A 16,301-nucleotide genomic window follows, 5' to 3' on the forward strand; every position below is an offset into this window, starting at 1 on the left:
GAGGCGAGTCGAGCTGAGTAGGTACTAGTGGAAAAGTGCCATAAGGTTACTTCACCCCGATGGAGTGTTTCAGTTCAGTTGAGCCGGATTCAGAAAGCGAGGTAACTCATACTCGGGAGTCTGTTACTACTTCTACTTCTACTTGTACTACTTCTACTGTCATATAGCAGACGCTTTTATCCTAAGCGACTTACATCTGAGACACACACCATGGAGCAATTATGGTTAAGGCCTTGCTCAGGGGCCTTGGTTGCCATTCTGGGGCAATCCCACCTCTGTAGCCACTAGACCAGTGTTTCCCAACCCTGGTCCTCGGGGCACACTGTCCTGCATGTTTAAGATGTCTCCAACACACCTGAGTCAAATTAACATTCGTCACCAATTTGTCATCAAGCTCAGCTCTGTTTTTGACACAGCTACTTGTATCATGGTGTGCTGAAAGCAGGGTAGCATCTAAGACATGCAGGACAGTGTGCCCTGAGGACCAGGGTTGGGAAACACTGCACTAGACTACCACCCCCCTGACTCTCTGAAGTAAACCCGGTCAAGAGCAGGTTCAACTTACTTTGTCTCCCCTTCAGGAAGCTGAAACGAGTTGAACTTAATCAGACAATCGATCTTCCACCGTGCGTTTTAGAGACGTCTGAACGATGACATGTCACATCTGAATGAAGTATACTGGGGACCTGAACGGAGGGTATAATGTGGTGGAATCATCCCGACTGGTACTCGAGACTGGTGGTTGTTGTGGCCAGAGTCAGCCGATATGACCCCGTCCTTCTCTGCATCACAAGTATCACGCACGGTCACACGTCACACTTAATACCTAAGAGTTGTATGTTATTTATCTGCATGTCCATTCTCCTCATAACGATGTGGTTCCTGAACAAAATCAGCTCTATTACAGTAAACCGTGAAGTAGAACCGAGAAACGCGTCCGATCCACAAATGGACCATTCCTCTGATACTGCCGAGAACCGAGCCGCCACGTTCCAGTTTCATGTGTGTTACAGCCCTCGTCGTCCACAGTTGCGTCTACATGACAGTGATTATCCAGCACATCTGCGGTCATTTGTATTCATGTGAAACAGTCATTCAATATTTTAACTCGTCTACAGTCACTCGCTCTGCAGTTTTCTCCAACGTGGGCTCTCCTTCGCTGCAGCAGCTGTGTTGGACTTTTGTCTGAATATGAGCTTGTTTTCATTAAACCGTGGGCACGAGAAGTATTCAGACCCCTTGAACTGTTTCCCTCTTTGTTTCATTGCAGCCATTTGCTAAATTCTAAAAAGTTCAGTTTATTTCTGATTTATGTACACTCAGCACCCCATCTGGACAGAAAAAACTGATATGTAGACATTTATGCAATAAAAAAAAACAAAAACTGAAACATCACATGATCCACCGGGATAAAGCCTCCATCTGGCCTGTTTGGTGAGCAGACGAAATCAAGCCGTACCCCCAGATGTACCCATACCCCCCCCCCCCCCCCCCATGGTTTGTGAAGAGTCCATTCTTTTTTTGTTCTTAAACTTATTGTTTTTAATGAAAATTCCGTCAACAATTACAGTGTCAGGTTTTAGATACTTCCCAAATCAATAATTCTCATATCAATGTCCTTATTGTCCAGTGGTGATGGTGGTGTCCTCTTGCTGTGCTCTATAATCTGTCCATTTTTCCCATTTTTCCTGAAATTGTGTCTCTTGTAGTCGTAGTTTGTCATTTTTTCCCATTGCAAATATTTCTTCCTCAGTGCTCAGCCACTGCCCCACGGTCGTAGTTCTGATTTTTACCATAACCTTGTTATAGCTTTTTTACTTGCCGATAGCAGAACTTTAACAAGATATTCATCCTCGTTTTGTATTATATCTTGTCAAATTTCCCAAATAAACTATCTTACAAGATTTGGGAATCTCGTATCCTATTATTTTTCTTAAACCGCGCCATATTTTATCCCAATATCCTATTATCTTCTGGCAAGGCCAGAAAACATGCATATGGGCCACATCCATGTGTCCACATAGTCTCCAGCATGGCTCATGGTTACAAACAGTTTTCTTCCTAATGTTTGGAGTTATAAAAAATCTGACCATATTTTCCAATTGAATTCTCTCCAGATCCTGGAGCTAGTGGCCGTGCACTGCGTTTTACAAATATTACCATTCCTCCTCAGTTATTCGTTCTCTCAACTCTTTTCCCCATTTTTCTTTGATATAAAGAGAGGAAGTTTTCCTGCATGATAGCAAATCTTTGTACAGGGTTGAGATGACTTTACATTTTTTTCCTTCATAAGCTTTCAAAAACACATCAATAACTTCATTATCAGTGTCAGTTTTTATTTCCTATTCATAGTAATCCCTAATTTGTCGGTATCGATATTGTTCATGTTCATCTAATCCAAATGTATCCCTTAACTTTTCAAAACTCTGCAGCTTCCCCCGTTCGACCACGGTACATATCACTCTGATCCCTTTTTTTAGACCATTGTTTAAACCCGTTATCATGCATACCAGGTACAAACCTCGAATCAAATGCAAACCAACTCAGAATCTTCTTCTCTGCTCGAATGTATATCTTTCAACAACCTGGTTCCATATTTCTACTGTAGTTTTGGTTGTTGTGTCCAATTGGTTACCTAACTTGCGCAATAATCCTTTGTGTGCAATTAAGTGAAGAGTCTATTCAAAGTCTTTTATTCAGACAGCTGGCTGAATACCTGGTAATACCCGGTTGGTCCAAAAGTGGGCGGGACAAGAACTGCCGAATTAAACCCCCTGTAGCTGCCTCTGGTGCAGGAGACTGAGCCTGAGCACGCCCAGACCGTCAGGGTTCTGTACTTCTGCAGGTTGGTGTGTGGATGAAGCATCAGGTGACCGCCTCTGCCCCTCCCTGCAGGTTCCTGTGGAAAATGTCCCGTCCTCATGAGAAGCTGCTCACCTGGAGCTCACCCCACCTGCTGCTGCTACCACTGACCCACTTCTGTCTGCTGGCCCCGCCCACAGGTAAGGCACAACCACACTCCCCTTCTGAAACTCAAACACACGGCCAGAGTGGACCAAAAGCTGATAAACAAAACCACATCCCTGCACACGCTCACCGTTACCTTTACAGCACACGCACCTTTGCTTGCTCAGGGCGTGTGTGTGTGTCTGTCTGTCTGTGTGTGTATGTGTGTGGATCCTCCACCAACTGTCACACTTGGATGTTTTCGGTCAGTTATCTTGCCGCCCTCTTATCTGAGGCCGGCGCCTGCAGGCAGGGATGTGTGTTCTGCAGCTCAGCCCGTTACAGCGGGGACGGAGGACAATGGCCCTCTGTGTGTTCAGAACAAAGAAGACGGGTCGAGGGGTCGGATGGCCGAAGAGGCCAAAGGAACCATCCTCTCTGGGCCAAACTGTAGAGCTTTTGTGTGTTGTTGTATGTCGTGCGCTAGTTTTTGGAGTCCCAGTGACGCTCGCCTGTTGCCATGGCAGGACGTGCGTTTTTAACTGGACCACCAGTCAATGACTGAGCAGCAGATCCAGCAGCACCAGTCCTAACTGAGGTCTGCCTGTCCTCTTTCAAAGGAGGGACAGATTTGATCAGAATAAATGTTAGTCAGCAATGTCAAACCAGCAGAGATAAACTGGTTAACGTGCAGCGAGCTGGGTGCTTTCAGACCTGCTCGTCGTGCCAACATGGTGCCGTGCAGCTGGATGGAGATGCCTCTGAAGCACTATTTCTATTTTTATTCAGAAACCTAGAGGTGGCGTCAAAGTGGTTTGTCCCAGGGCTGGGGATCGATTAAAATGTCAAGATTCGATTCCGATTCTTAAGATTCAGAATCGATTTTTGATGTTTTTATTTGATCCGAGTCGATTCCGATATCGATTTGGGTTGGTGTTGTTAAAACTGTTTTTTGAGCTGTTGCATGAATTATATGACTGTGTAGTTAATGCAACATATTAATACTAGTATTATATTGAGATTCAACAGCAAGTATTGGCAGCTAATGATGCTGTAAGGACCAATCAACTCCCAGAATGCTGATATAACTTTGCTTTCAGACACATCGTGTGGGGCAGAATTATCAAACAGATCCAGGGCAGCAAACAGAGACGTATGAAATCGCTTTTATTTTTTAACACATTCCGTTTTTAGTTTTATTCTTTTCCGGTTTCAAATTTTTGATTTAAAACCGGTTTTATTTGGTTTTTAGCATTTTATGCAAATGTGACCCCAAGACAGTATATAAAGTAGGGCTGGGCGATATGGACCAAAAGTCATATCTCGATATTTTCTAGCTGAATGGCGATACTCGATATATATATCGATATTTTTTCTGTGCCTTAATTGGGGTTTCCCCCAAAGCATATTAGCATAGCATCTCTGTTAGCTTCATTTTTTTCTGAGGCAAACCCTTAAAAAAACAGTCAGTTTTAAGTCAAAGCCTCGTGCCAAATGTCACACAGGTTCCTTTATTAACAGAGGTTTGCACAATATCAAAATGTATAAAACAAATGAAATAAAAATAAGATGCCTGCATATATAGAATAAAAATGCTTCTTGAATAAAATAAAACAAATATCCCTTTCCTGCATAAATATTAAATTAAAATACACTGTGCAACTAATACAATGTAGACAGTAACAGGCAGACTTTTCCACTGAGGTTGACAGTTGTGCAAATAACAAAACATTTGTGCAAATCTCAAATAAAACATTCAAGTCAATTTGTCACAAAATAAGCTATATCAAAATCGTAAAAAAAAAAAAAAAAAGATTTTTTTTTTTTTTTTAATAATCGATATAAACGACATTGTCTCGTACCATATCGCGTTTGAAAATATATCGATATATATTAAAATCTCGATATATCGCCCAGCCCTAATATAAAGTAATGAAATATAGACAATTTATGCAATTATAACTGAGAACTTTTAATGTTTTCATACCTTTAAACATATTTAAAGGAAAAAACATGGCACCAGTTATTCTCGTGTCCAACAAAACATTCCTTTTTTGGACATAACCGGTGGTGGCAGGACGCTCCCTCCCAGATGAGCTGAGAAGCTCCAGCGTTCATACGGGACTCAGGGTAGAGTCCCTGCTTCTCCAGAGGAACCAGCTGGGGTGGTTCATCTGGTTAGGATGCCTCTCTGGGGAGGTGTTGGGGGCATGTCCTGCTCCTAGGGCAGACCTGAGACATGTAGCATAATTAATGGCGCTTTTCCACTAGTACCTACTCAGCCCGACTCGACTTGCCTTGCCCTTGTTTCTTTTCAATACCCAGATGAGAAGTAGGAGGGTTGGAGTGAAGCTGCTGTGACTTACTTGATTGTGTATCTAAATGAAGAAGACAAGAACACTAAAGATGTAGAACCTGGGGGAGATGATATATGTGCGTTTGTCTCAGCGCCGCTGAAAAGTCAGTTGGGAGCCACGAGCAGCTATGAAGTGACTGAGCTCCTGGTAGATCTGGTCGTTCTTTATCGCTTATCGGTCATTCCTCTTTCGCTGATTTCCACCTCCTGACTCAGGCGTCTGACTCCAACCCCCCCAACCAATCGGTGTCCTGTAGTGTGATGACGTCAGATGCAGCCGACTCAGCTGCTTAGCACCTCTACAGAGTAATTACAGAAAAGTATCTACTCGACACGTTAGACCCCTAGTGGAAAAGCGCAAAGTCGAGTCGGGCTGAGAAAGTACTAGTGAAAAAGCGCCATAAAGGGATGAGTTGGGGCTTCTGAGGCAGCCTTAACTATAATATTTACCCAAAAGGAAAGTTTGGAGACTGGTCTTGTAAATAGCGCTGTGTGGTAGCTTTCACTCTCGGCATGCTCCTGGGCTGCATGAAGCCATTTCTCTTGCTGCTCTGTCACACTAACAGCCAGAAGCAAGCTGGAGCTTTTACTGTGAAAGAGTCAAAGGGGCTCTAAACTTCCTGGTACGTTAGGGTGCAGTGGAAACATAAACAACTGCATTCTGGAGAGATTAAGTTCTTTAAAACAATCCCAGTTTCTAAAGGGTCAGGCTTCTGCCGCTGCCGTTAGCGCCGACCCTCCGCCCAGGGTGAGTCCTCCGAACTACAGCCTAATGGGTTCTAACTGGTTCTGAGAGTCAGCTGAATGGGATTTATGCTATGGAGGCCTTCACTGCTCTTGTTTTAGAAACTTCTACCTGATCCTGTGCATTTTGTTAACAAATGTTATTGTTATGATGCACACCGTTACAGACGTAAGGAAGTATTTGCAGTCTTTGCTCTGCGCTGCAGTTATCATTTTCTGGATGTTACTGCATGTTTCCAGATGTGCTCCACACTTCCTGTAGAGTTTACCTGGTCTTTCTGCATCCTTGCATTCTTGCTAGATAGCGTCTTCTTGCCAGGTGCCCCTGTGGAGTGTTTCCCCAGGGAACCATAGACTGGCGAAAGAGAACCAAGCAAACTCTTTTGTTACATCACGCAAAGGTTTCCAAGCAAAAAGTTCCACCCAACCCCAACTCCTTGGCTCTGGATCCAAGCTGCATACCTTAGTCCATGATAATAACTAACATTACCTCACTTTTCTTCTGAGGCTGTGTTTTTCTTTGACCGTCTTCATCTTCAAATATATCTGACTTCAGCATCCCGTCACCAGTGCTGCCATTTCTTCCTTTGTTACTCTACAATCTGAGCTCTTTAATTCCTCCTCACTCAGTCCTGTCGTGGGGGATGGTTGTACAGAGCCTGTTGAATCTGAAAACGACGTTTTAGGTCCGAGTTGTGGCAGCTCCTTTGTACTGCTGATATGGATGAGATGTGGTCTGAGTGTGAGGGTAGGGTCCTGCTGGCTGTGTGCTTTGGGTTTTAATCAGCGCCTTGATTTGGCAGGAAGAGCCTCACTTCCTCTCTGCTGACAGGCTGTGGCTGCCTGTCAGATTCTCTGAACTTTGTCCAAGCATTTGCCAGTCTCCTGGCAAATGCTTGGACAAAGTTTCTCCTCATTTGCCTTTTTAAAAGTCCGACCAGATTATGATTATGGACGGAAAACATCTTGAATTGTGAGAAGCAGATTACGTTCATTTAATTTTATTTGTATATCTCCAATTCACACGCAAAAGTAATCTCAAGACATTTTATATAGAACTTAAAGAGCAGTCCAAACAAATACAGTATTGTTCAGAATGGGGTCCAGCTGCAGACCTCAGTCTTTTCAGTCTTATGTGAGTTCAGTAGCAGGAAGTTATCAGTTTGCCATCCGGCTGGTTTCCTGGTTTCGTTTCCTGGTTTCATCTGACAGTCATCTGAATATTTATGGTATGCTGCCTTATAATAGTAGCTCATGGAAGGATGTATAGAGAAATAAGTATGTGCCCAAGTACAGAGCCCTGTGGAACACCACTATAGCCCCCTTTCCATTATACAGTTCACGACTCGACTGGATTCTACTCACCCCGGTCTCAGTCGTTTTCCATTACGGTTCAGAACCACCTCAATGTGGGTGGGGCCTTCAAGGCAAGGCGACCTGAAACGCGTTGCCCCATCAATCCCCCTCTGGATACGGTCGTCGGCCACGAGGCACAGAAACGTGTGGACCTCCTCGACGGAGTAGGTCTGCTTGCCATTTTTCGCTGTACCAAAGTTTAGTTGTAAAGTAGACATTGTTGTTGCCGGGTTTTAAATATGGTGGTTGTGAAGGAGTTGCTCTCAAGACTCATCAGAGACGCTACTCTGAGTGGCCCCCTGCCAAGTAGGTGCAAAAGAAGGAGGTACTAACCGGTACTGTCACCTAGAGGAAAACCTTTAAAACAGAGTAAAGTCCAGTGAAACCGAGCCGAGTACGTACTAGTGGAAATGACCTATCCATTAACTCTGAGCTGCTGTACACTTCCGTATGCATAAAAACATGTTGAGATCAGTTCTCCTTCCCCCCTTCATGGTCCAGATGCAGCAACAGGAATGTGCCGGGTCACTGGCGGCATTCTAGGAATCCATTGGAGCAGCACCATTGGCATGGGCTGGTACCCGCTGGCGATTGGCCGAGGTGGTGCCACGTGCTGGGAGTCGTGCTGCTTGGACCCGAGCTGCGACGCCGTGTGGAGCCTCGGTGGCCGCTGCGTGCTCCTCAACTGCCAACAGAAGGGCGGGTGCCCCATCTCCGCCCTGCCCCCACCTCACCACGAGTCGATTGGCCTCCTGCAGCTGCTCTCCAAGGTGTGCAATAAATACACATTTGAATAAAATATTATCAGAAATGTTACTTTTTAAAAGGGCGCACCATTTCCAAGAGGACCCTGAGACTTTCTGACTTTATAAACGTGCAGATACACCAGAAAAAAGCCAGAAATCCTGACTGTACAAGTGGAAACGGGTCATTTTCTTTCCTTCCAGGGACCTGGTATCAATGTTGAGGCTCAGCCATAGTGACTGTACATCTGTGTGATTGCCATATAGCAAGAAATAAAACTCTCCATGGTGATTTGTGTACACATTTAAAATCTGAAAATGTTTTTGTTGCTCTAACATCCTCTGTAATTTCACTCAAAGGGCCCCGTCATAACGAAGCGCAGACGTCGTCGCCACGCTCTGCTCGCAAGAGGCCACAAAATGAACCCAGGACAGCTCACCAACACGGTAACGTGACAACACTTCGGTTATTTTGGGAAGTTTCTTGATCTTAATATTTCTATAGAAGTATATTTCTGCTGCTGTGGAAGAAAAAAGAGCTTGAAAGCCATAATAGCATGAGTTTTCAGTCAGATTGTGATCCAGACTGTTTGCTGGTCATGTCCTTGAGCTGATAGGTGTTTCCAGAGGGAGTTTGAACCCTCTTTGTTCTGCGGAAAGATGCTTTTTCTTCCTGTAAAAATGACTTCATCGTCTGCAAACATGCTCACTACCTATGCAAACTCCCACTGTCCCATCAGAGGCGCTTTGTCAGAACGCAGTCAACTTATAGGCCAACCAAAGAAAAGACACATACCAACAGGTTTTCGACCAGGGTCTTTTAGAGGCAGAGACCTGCTGGACGGCTCTGTTACAAATTCATCCTTGAGGCATGTTTCTGTTCTCAGAAAGCTGGAAGAAAGCTGGATCGTGTCCAAATCCTGCAGCAGCAGTAGCGTCCCAAATGCAAGCGTTGACCGAGGCCGGCACGGCTCTGTGTGATCCACGGAAACATCCAAATCTTTGTTTTGCGTTGGTGTTTAATTGCACCGTGTTGTGTTCAGTGCCGATTGGAAGCCAGAAACATCAGTCCGACACCGGAGACTTTTAGATTAGAGACCTGCTGGTGACTTTGAGGCTGTGGAACCCCATAATGTTTGGAGATGCACCTTCCTTGCTGAATACAGATCTGGAGAGTGGGGGCGACATGACGAAGAGATCTCTACATTGCGATCACTGATATTTGATTGGACTTGTACGGATGTTCCAGCAGTACCTCTGTGTCCAACGTAAATTCAAGATTAACCTCTCAATCTAGTGTTCATCCAATCAGTTGTCCCATGATCGCTTCTTTTCAACCCTGGATTTCATGTTCAGGTCTTCAGCATAATTATTATTTTTTTTATATAAATCCCATTTTCCTCACCACATTTCTTTTCCGATCTGGTTCCTCTCCCATTCACAGCAATTAGGACCAGCACAAAGCGTACCAAACCAATTACAGCAGCGCGGGGGCGGTTTGAGATGACTCTTTACAGGAGCCTCCATGATCCACTATTCAAAACAACCAAAATGGTTGCAGAATTCTTAATAATGGTTTAGATCAACAAGGTTTTCCTGTAAACTCAACGACAGTCGTTCTCCGGTGTTCTCTAGAAAGTTTTCTTTTCAGATTTTAGGTAGGGCTGCAACTAACGACTATTTTAATAGTCGACTAGTCACCGACTATTGAAACGATTAGTCGACTAATCGAATAACTAGTAAAAAAAAAATAAAATTTAGTATGAGGTTGCATTAATTATGTGGCAAATGATAATAAACACAAGAAAGATGGCACTAGAGCCCTGATATAGCGGACAGTTTTCTTCCTCCCGCTCCCGCTGCATTTCTGACCATTACCACCTGCGACGTGTGTTCCACTCCCGCCCCTCCCGCAAAACTCATGAATTTATGCCCGCACGGCGCACAATAAAGATGCATTGATTTAGTGTCTTCTCCCGTCCCGCAAGAGAAAAGTCCAGACAAATCTATCTGATTTAATGTTAACATGATCATTGTGGAGTTTGATGGATAATTGACAGTTCATAGGAACCTGACTGAAAGTTAGATGCAAATCCATCATTGTCATCAGCGCACAAGCCTTTTTTCGCCTTTCGCGCTGCATCAATTATGTGATTGAGGTTATAGCAACGAGAGTAGCTGTGAGTGGCTCAAATAATACAAATAAATAACATAAAATAAACAGAGTTTAGAATGAAACTAATTAATTTAACAAATGAATCGCTTGGCCATTACATTGCTGTGGAGGGAGAGAATGCTGCTGACAGACTGCGGTCCCGCGTGCGTCTCTCTTCCAAGATGCTCCACAGACACTAAACGCAGTTTCTCCAAATATCTGACTTAATTTAATACTTTGTCAGGCATAACGCTAACGCTTTCTTTTAAAGCCAAAATACGCTTAATATCTTACCAAGGCGAGTCCGTTTCGTTCAGCACTCGAAGAGACGTGCTTTCTCTTCAAATGCATTACCGACGTGCTCCCGCGAAAAGCAACGTCGGCTTTGCAAGTCATCTTTTTATTCACCGTATCGAGGCTAAAATGCTCCCAAACTTTTTATTTTGTTTTTTATCAAAGTTTTATTAGCCGCAGCTGCGCTCAGACGCTGTTGTGCATGCGCGACTTGATAGAGATTGTATTGAAGTGAGACGCCTCACTCCATTGGAAAAACACGTCTGGCGACAACTGTCGACAATGGAATTCATTGTCGACTATTTTGATTATCGATTTTTGTCGACAACGTCGACGAATCGTTGCAGCCCTAATTTTAGGTCATTATTTTGAGAATTTATCAAAGTGTTGATAGACTGTTGGCATTCTGAGTCCTGCATTAATTAAACTGTGTGTGCAGGAATCGGCCCCCACGGTTCCCAGCATCTCCGTCCCTCAGCAGACGGCCCAGAAGAACCTCAGCCAGTCCACCAATGGGAGTTCAGATGCAGCTGCTGCTCCGTCCCAGCAGAACTCGACGGTCAACGGCACTATCAACCCCGCAGTGTCTTCCATCAGCGCTGATGTCAGCACCCCCACGGCAGTCGCTGTTGCCACGACGCCAACCGAGTCTGGTGAGTGACAGTGGAGTCACCAAAGGGTCTACAACCAATTTACAACTCTCACATAATCCAGGAAGTCAAAACATCCAGTTTTTGAAGTTTTGATTAACAAGAAAGTAAGACCACTTGCAGTGCCTTTACTGACCACTAGAGGTTTTTAACATTTATTTTTTTAAATAGTCAATCTCCATTGACTCCTGTTTTGAAATGTCCAAACTCCCAGCAGAAATTATGTTAATTGACACCAGGACTGGTTTTGAGTTGGCAAATGGTCCAAATGGCCCAAGCACGAAGCATTGCTAATCAGCGAGCAGCTGCGACCTTCATCTACCGATGAAGGCTGCTACCAAAGCTAATTGCAGCCTGTTACTCGTTGGGGGATAGCTCTGACCGTTTACTGCTTAGCCTGCACCCTTCTGGACCAACCAACGTCCTGAGGACCCAAAAGGTCTCTGTCCATTACCTGAGGGAAATGGAGGTTCCTACTGGTGCTCCATCAGAGCTGTACCTGTTCTCATGTAGTGATGCACCGAATGTTCGGTAACCGAAATTGTTCGGCCGAAAATAGCAAAAAAAACACTTACGGTGTTCGGTGGAATAAGTAGGGGAAAAAACGAACAATTAATAACTGCGTGTTTAGATGATACAATCAAACGGCGAACAGCGTGGAGTGAGGGGCGTGCGGCGTTAAATGCAGCAAACATGTCAGCATGTCAGGTCATTACTTGGATGTGGGGAAAAAGCAGAGGACACGAGAAATGATCCAGGCTGAGTTGGATTTGGGAAAGCTGCTTGGTGATGGAGACGGTCACGGGACGCACAGCGCAGGAGATAGGGGAGAGAGTGCAGAGAAAAGGGCCTGTACTACCGAAGTGGTGCGCGAACCCAGATGCCAGGCAGACGACAAGCGCAACCGCTCAACAGTTAGATAGTTATCTGTCAGAACCCTCTCGCATATGGGAGGACCAATCAAGGCCGCTTTCCTGACTTGGCACAGGTAATAATGATAATAATAATAAGCTGTACAGTAGTCCCTCATTTTTAGCAGGGGTTACGTTACTAAAAAGAACCCGTGATAAGTGAAATCCTCGAAGTAGCAACCTTTTTTTTTTTTTTTATTATACAAGGCTTCAAATTGCGGAGATCAGCACTGCCCCACCCGACCTGATTAATTGGATTTGAACGGGAGGAAAGGAAAAATACAATAAGTACAGTAGGACAAATTGTGATTGGTGGGTATTTCACTGCACATGTATTTGATTTATGCAATGGTGAAAAAATTGGCAAAATAAATAAGAAAACTGCGAAGAACCATTGCTCGGTATGTTATTTGGTATTCGGCCAAGTGTTTATTATTAGTTTCGGTTTCGGCCACAAATTTTCATTTCGGTGCATCACTATTCTAATGTCAAAGGTTGTTTCAGTAACAACGACAGAAATGTGGAGCGGGAGTGAAATTGGTAGAAAGGAAGGAAAAGTAACATAAGTTGACGTCCCAGGGCATATACAGCGACCCTTAGCACTATATATATATATATATATATATATATATATATATATATATATATATATATATATACATATATATATATATATATATATATATATATATATATATATATATATAGTGTGTGTGTATGCGTGTATGCATGTATACGTACAGGTGTCCGATTCACAAACAGACGATGTTCCTCAGACAGAAAGGAGCTGCCAAACTCAACAAAAGCTGACAGTTACATTGTGCTGCTTTAACGTTGATTTACATTTGTGTATTATTCACTGTATTTTGCTGGTGTGTGTCAGTGCATGTTTTAGTTTAAATTGCACCTTTGGTGTCTGGTGAAATGCTTGTTACTTAGTTAATTCACCACAAAGTAGACTGTGACTTTGGCTCTCCAGGGCCCCAGAACGCTGAATGTTTAAAAGGTCAGCCATTGAACCTTGAGCATTCTCTGATTCCACCGTGGTAGGGGGTTGGTAGAGGTCTTTTTTTCCAACAATATATTTATTCATTTCAAAACATAAAAGTACATACACACTATATAACCCATGGGACTCAAAACATCTGCCCCAAACTGTGCAGAACCCATGCCCTCAATTCACAACCAAATCGTGACAACAAAACAACAAATAATACAAATAATAAATATGAATACCTAACGAAAGACAGGAATTCAATATGTAATGAAATAATTATACATTGCTTGAGTAAGTGAAATCTATAGCAATAAAGTAGTTAGTAAGATTAAAAAAATAAAAAATAAAAAAATAAAAGGAAAATGGGGAGAGTAGAAATAAAACCAATCATACACTTCTCATACAAGTTTGCACTGCACATAAATTGACAACAATCACTCAACACAAGACGCTAAAACCTTTTTGAAGCTGCAGAGGGTTGTTCATGGATCATCCCCAGGTGTTTCCACCAAACCAGACAAGTCTTTATTAGAAAGAAAGTTTGTAAATGGGCCCCAGATGTCATTAAAGACAGATTGCTTACCCTTGATCGTATACGTGATCTTTTCTAAGGGCAGAGTTGCAGTTAGTTCGGAAAGCCATTTACCTATTCTTGGTCTATCCACCTCTTTCCACGCCAATGCAATGACTCTCTTGGCCAACAGCAAGCCTATATCTAAAAATAGTTGGTGTTTCTTTCTCATGTTACAATTAGCTGGGTAAATACCCAATAGGAATAATTTTGGCTCTAAATGCAAACGTATCTCTAATATTTCCTCAATACACCGTTTCACTTCTTCCCAGAATTTCTTTATTTGAGAACACTGCCACAAACAATGGAAGATCGTGCCCTTTTCTTTGTCACATTTTATACAAACATCCGGTATAGCACCATTGAATTTGTTAAGCTTAACTGGAGTCAAATAAGTACGCATTAACCAGTTGTACTGCAGCAATCTTAGACGAGTGTTCACTGTCTGTAATTGTGCTTTGGTACAAGCCCTCTCCCATTCCTCCATGGAGATATTCTCCTGTAGGTCCTCTCTCCAGGACTCAAGCTGATTTACCGAGGATTCTGAAGATTCACTAACCAATTGGTTATATATTTTGGAAATCCAGCCCCTTCCCTGGCAGTCTTTTACCATTATTTCTTCAAGTGATGATAACTTAGGAATGGACAAGGACTGATTTTGTTGAGTTCTAATAAAATCTCTCAGTTGTAAAAATTTAAAGAACTGGCTGCGAGCTATGCCATGCTTGATAACAATGTCATCAAAGGACAACAGATGTTTATCATCAGGACTATAAAGATCTCCTATTTTTCGTAACCCATGTTCAGCCCAAATTTTAAACCCCCCCCCATCTCTTCCTGGGGGAAAGAGATCATTTCCCCATATCGGACTAAATAGTGAGAGTGAGTCAACTATTTCGAAATATTTCTTAGCTTGTTGCCACACACTAATCATATTTTTAGCCATAGGATTTTTGGTGGATTTTTTAAGTTTCTTAAACTTCGCTGAATACAGGTGAATGGGCAGAGGCAGCTTCAATGAGTCACCTTCCATTTCTCTCCACAGTGGCACATTTTCCTCAGAGTAGTAAAACATCAGTGTTCTCAGTTGCGCTGCCCAGTAGTACCAGCGTGGATTTGGGCATTTAAGCCCTCCTCTATCATAAGGCAAGTACAACAATGATAGGAGCAGTCTGGGGCGTCTATTGCTCCATAGAAACTTAATGAAAAGTGTCTTCAGCTGAGAAAATAAATTGCTTGGTGGTGGCAGTGGTAAATTTTGAAACAAATACAACAGTTTGGGAAGTACATTCATTTTGAGAGTATTTATTTTCCCTATTAACGACATTGGTAAAGCAGCCCATCTATCTAAAGAATTTGAGATATCTTGCATAACTGGTCTATAGTTAGTTTCTATAATATTGTTAAGCAATGGGACAATTTGAATGCCTAAATAAGAAAAGCAATTGACGACTTTAAATTGTGAAACTACATTTGTTGGATTTTCCCTGTCTATATTGTTTAATAACATAATTGATGTTTTAGATTTATTAATTTTATAACCTGAAATTTTACCAAACTCCCTAATCAAGTCTAGCAGGGCTGGAATGGATTTGTTGGTGTTTTTGAGAAAAACTATTACGTCGTCAGCATATAGAGCTAAACGGTGCTCTGTCTGTCCTATGGCTATTCCGGAGATGCTATCATGTGCCCTCACTGCAATTGCCAAAGGCTCGATTGCCATAATGAACAACAATGGGGACAAAGGGTCCCCTTGTCTACACCCGCGATTTATTTTTATAGTTTTGGAGATATTACTGTTAGTCAAAATCTGAGCATATGGCTCCGTATAGAGTAATTTAATCCAATTACAAAAATTCTCTCCCAACCCAAAGCGTGCCAGAATCTCGAACAAATAAGACCATTCCACTCTGTCAAACGCTTTTTGAGCATCGAGGGACAGTAAAGCGGTGTCTGGCGCCCCCTTTTGATGGTAAAGAATATTCAAAATCCTTCTGACATTATGGAAACCATGTCTGCCACGAATGAACCCGTTCTGATCCCTCCCAATTATCTTAGTTATTATTCCTTCGATTCTTTTCGCTAAAATTTTACAAAGTATTTTCAAATCTGCATTTAGCAGACTGATAGGTCTCCAGTTTTCACATTTATTTTTTGGTTTACCAGCCTTCGGGAGCAGAGTAATTAATGCTCCTCTTAGAGATGTTGGCAAAGTGCCATTTTGAAAGGACTCTGTAAACATTTCTAAAATTGGAGTCAGCAATTTATTCTTAAATTTTTTATAAATTTCAATTGGGAGACCATCGGGTCCGGGAGTTTTCCCTGCTTTAATGCTATCAATTGCAGCTGATAATTCCTCTAGTGTAATATCTTTATCCAAATTTGTTCTAAATATTTCTGGCATACTGGGTATATTTATACTATCTAAAAACACTTTTAGTTCTGGATCTTCATTCATAATTTCTGAACTATAAAGACCTTCATAAAATTCCCGAAAAGATTCATTTATTTCTGTTGGATCTACAATGGTTTCTCCTTGACCACTCTGCAGTGAGGTGATAGCCCTTTCGCTCTGTAG

The 16,301-nt window shown here is 42.7% G+C and overlaps 1 protein-coding gene across 1 annotated transcript in view; it reads left to right on the forward strand.

The window, feature by feature from the left end:
* The window catches only part of kiaa0319l (KIAA0319-like ortholog), a 47,130-nt gene that overhangs the window by 6,443 nt on the left and 24,386 nt on the right, over window positions 1-16,301 (forward strand). The window contains exons 3-6 of the mRNA XM_061741100.1: window positions 2,896-3,002; window positions 7,904-8,172; window positions 8,506-8,592; window positions 11,034-11,247. Coding sequence (XP_061597084.1) covers window positions 2,909-3,002; window positions 7,904-8,172; window positions 8,506-8,592; window positions 11,034-11,247 — 664 coding nt within the window. The 5' untranslated portion in view covers window positions 2,896-2,908. The remainder of the gene's footprint in view (window positions 1-2,895; window positions 3,003-7,903; window positions 8,173-8,505; window positions 8,593-11,033; window positions 11,248-16,301) is intronic.

Source organism: Cololabis saira, chromosome 15, assembly GCF_033807715.1.
Source record: "Cololabis saira isolate AMF1-May2022 chromosome 15, fColSai1.1, whole genome shotgun sequence".
Taxonomy (NCBI): domain Eukaryota; kingdom Metazoa; phylum Chordata; class Actinopteri; order Beloniformes; family Belonidae; genus Cololabis; species Cololabis saira.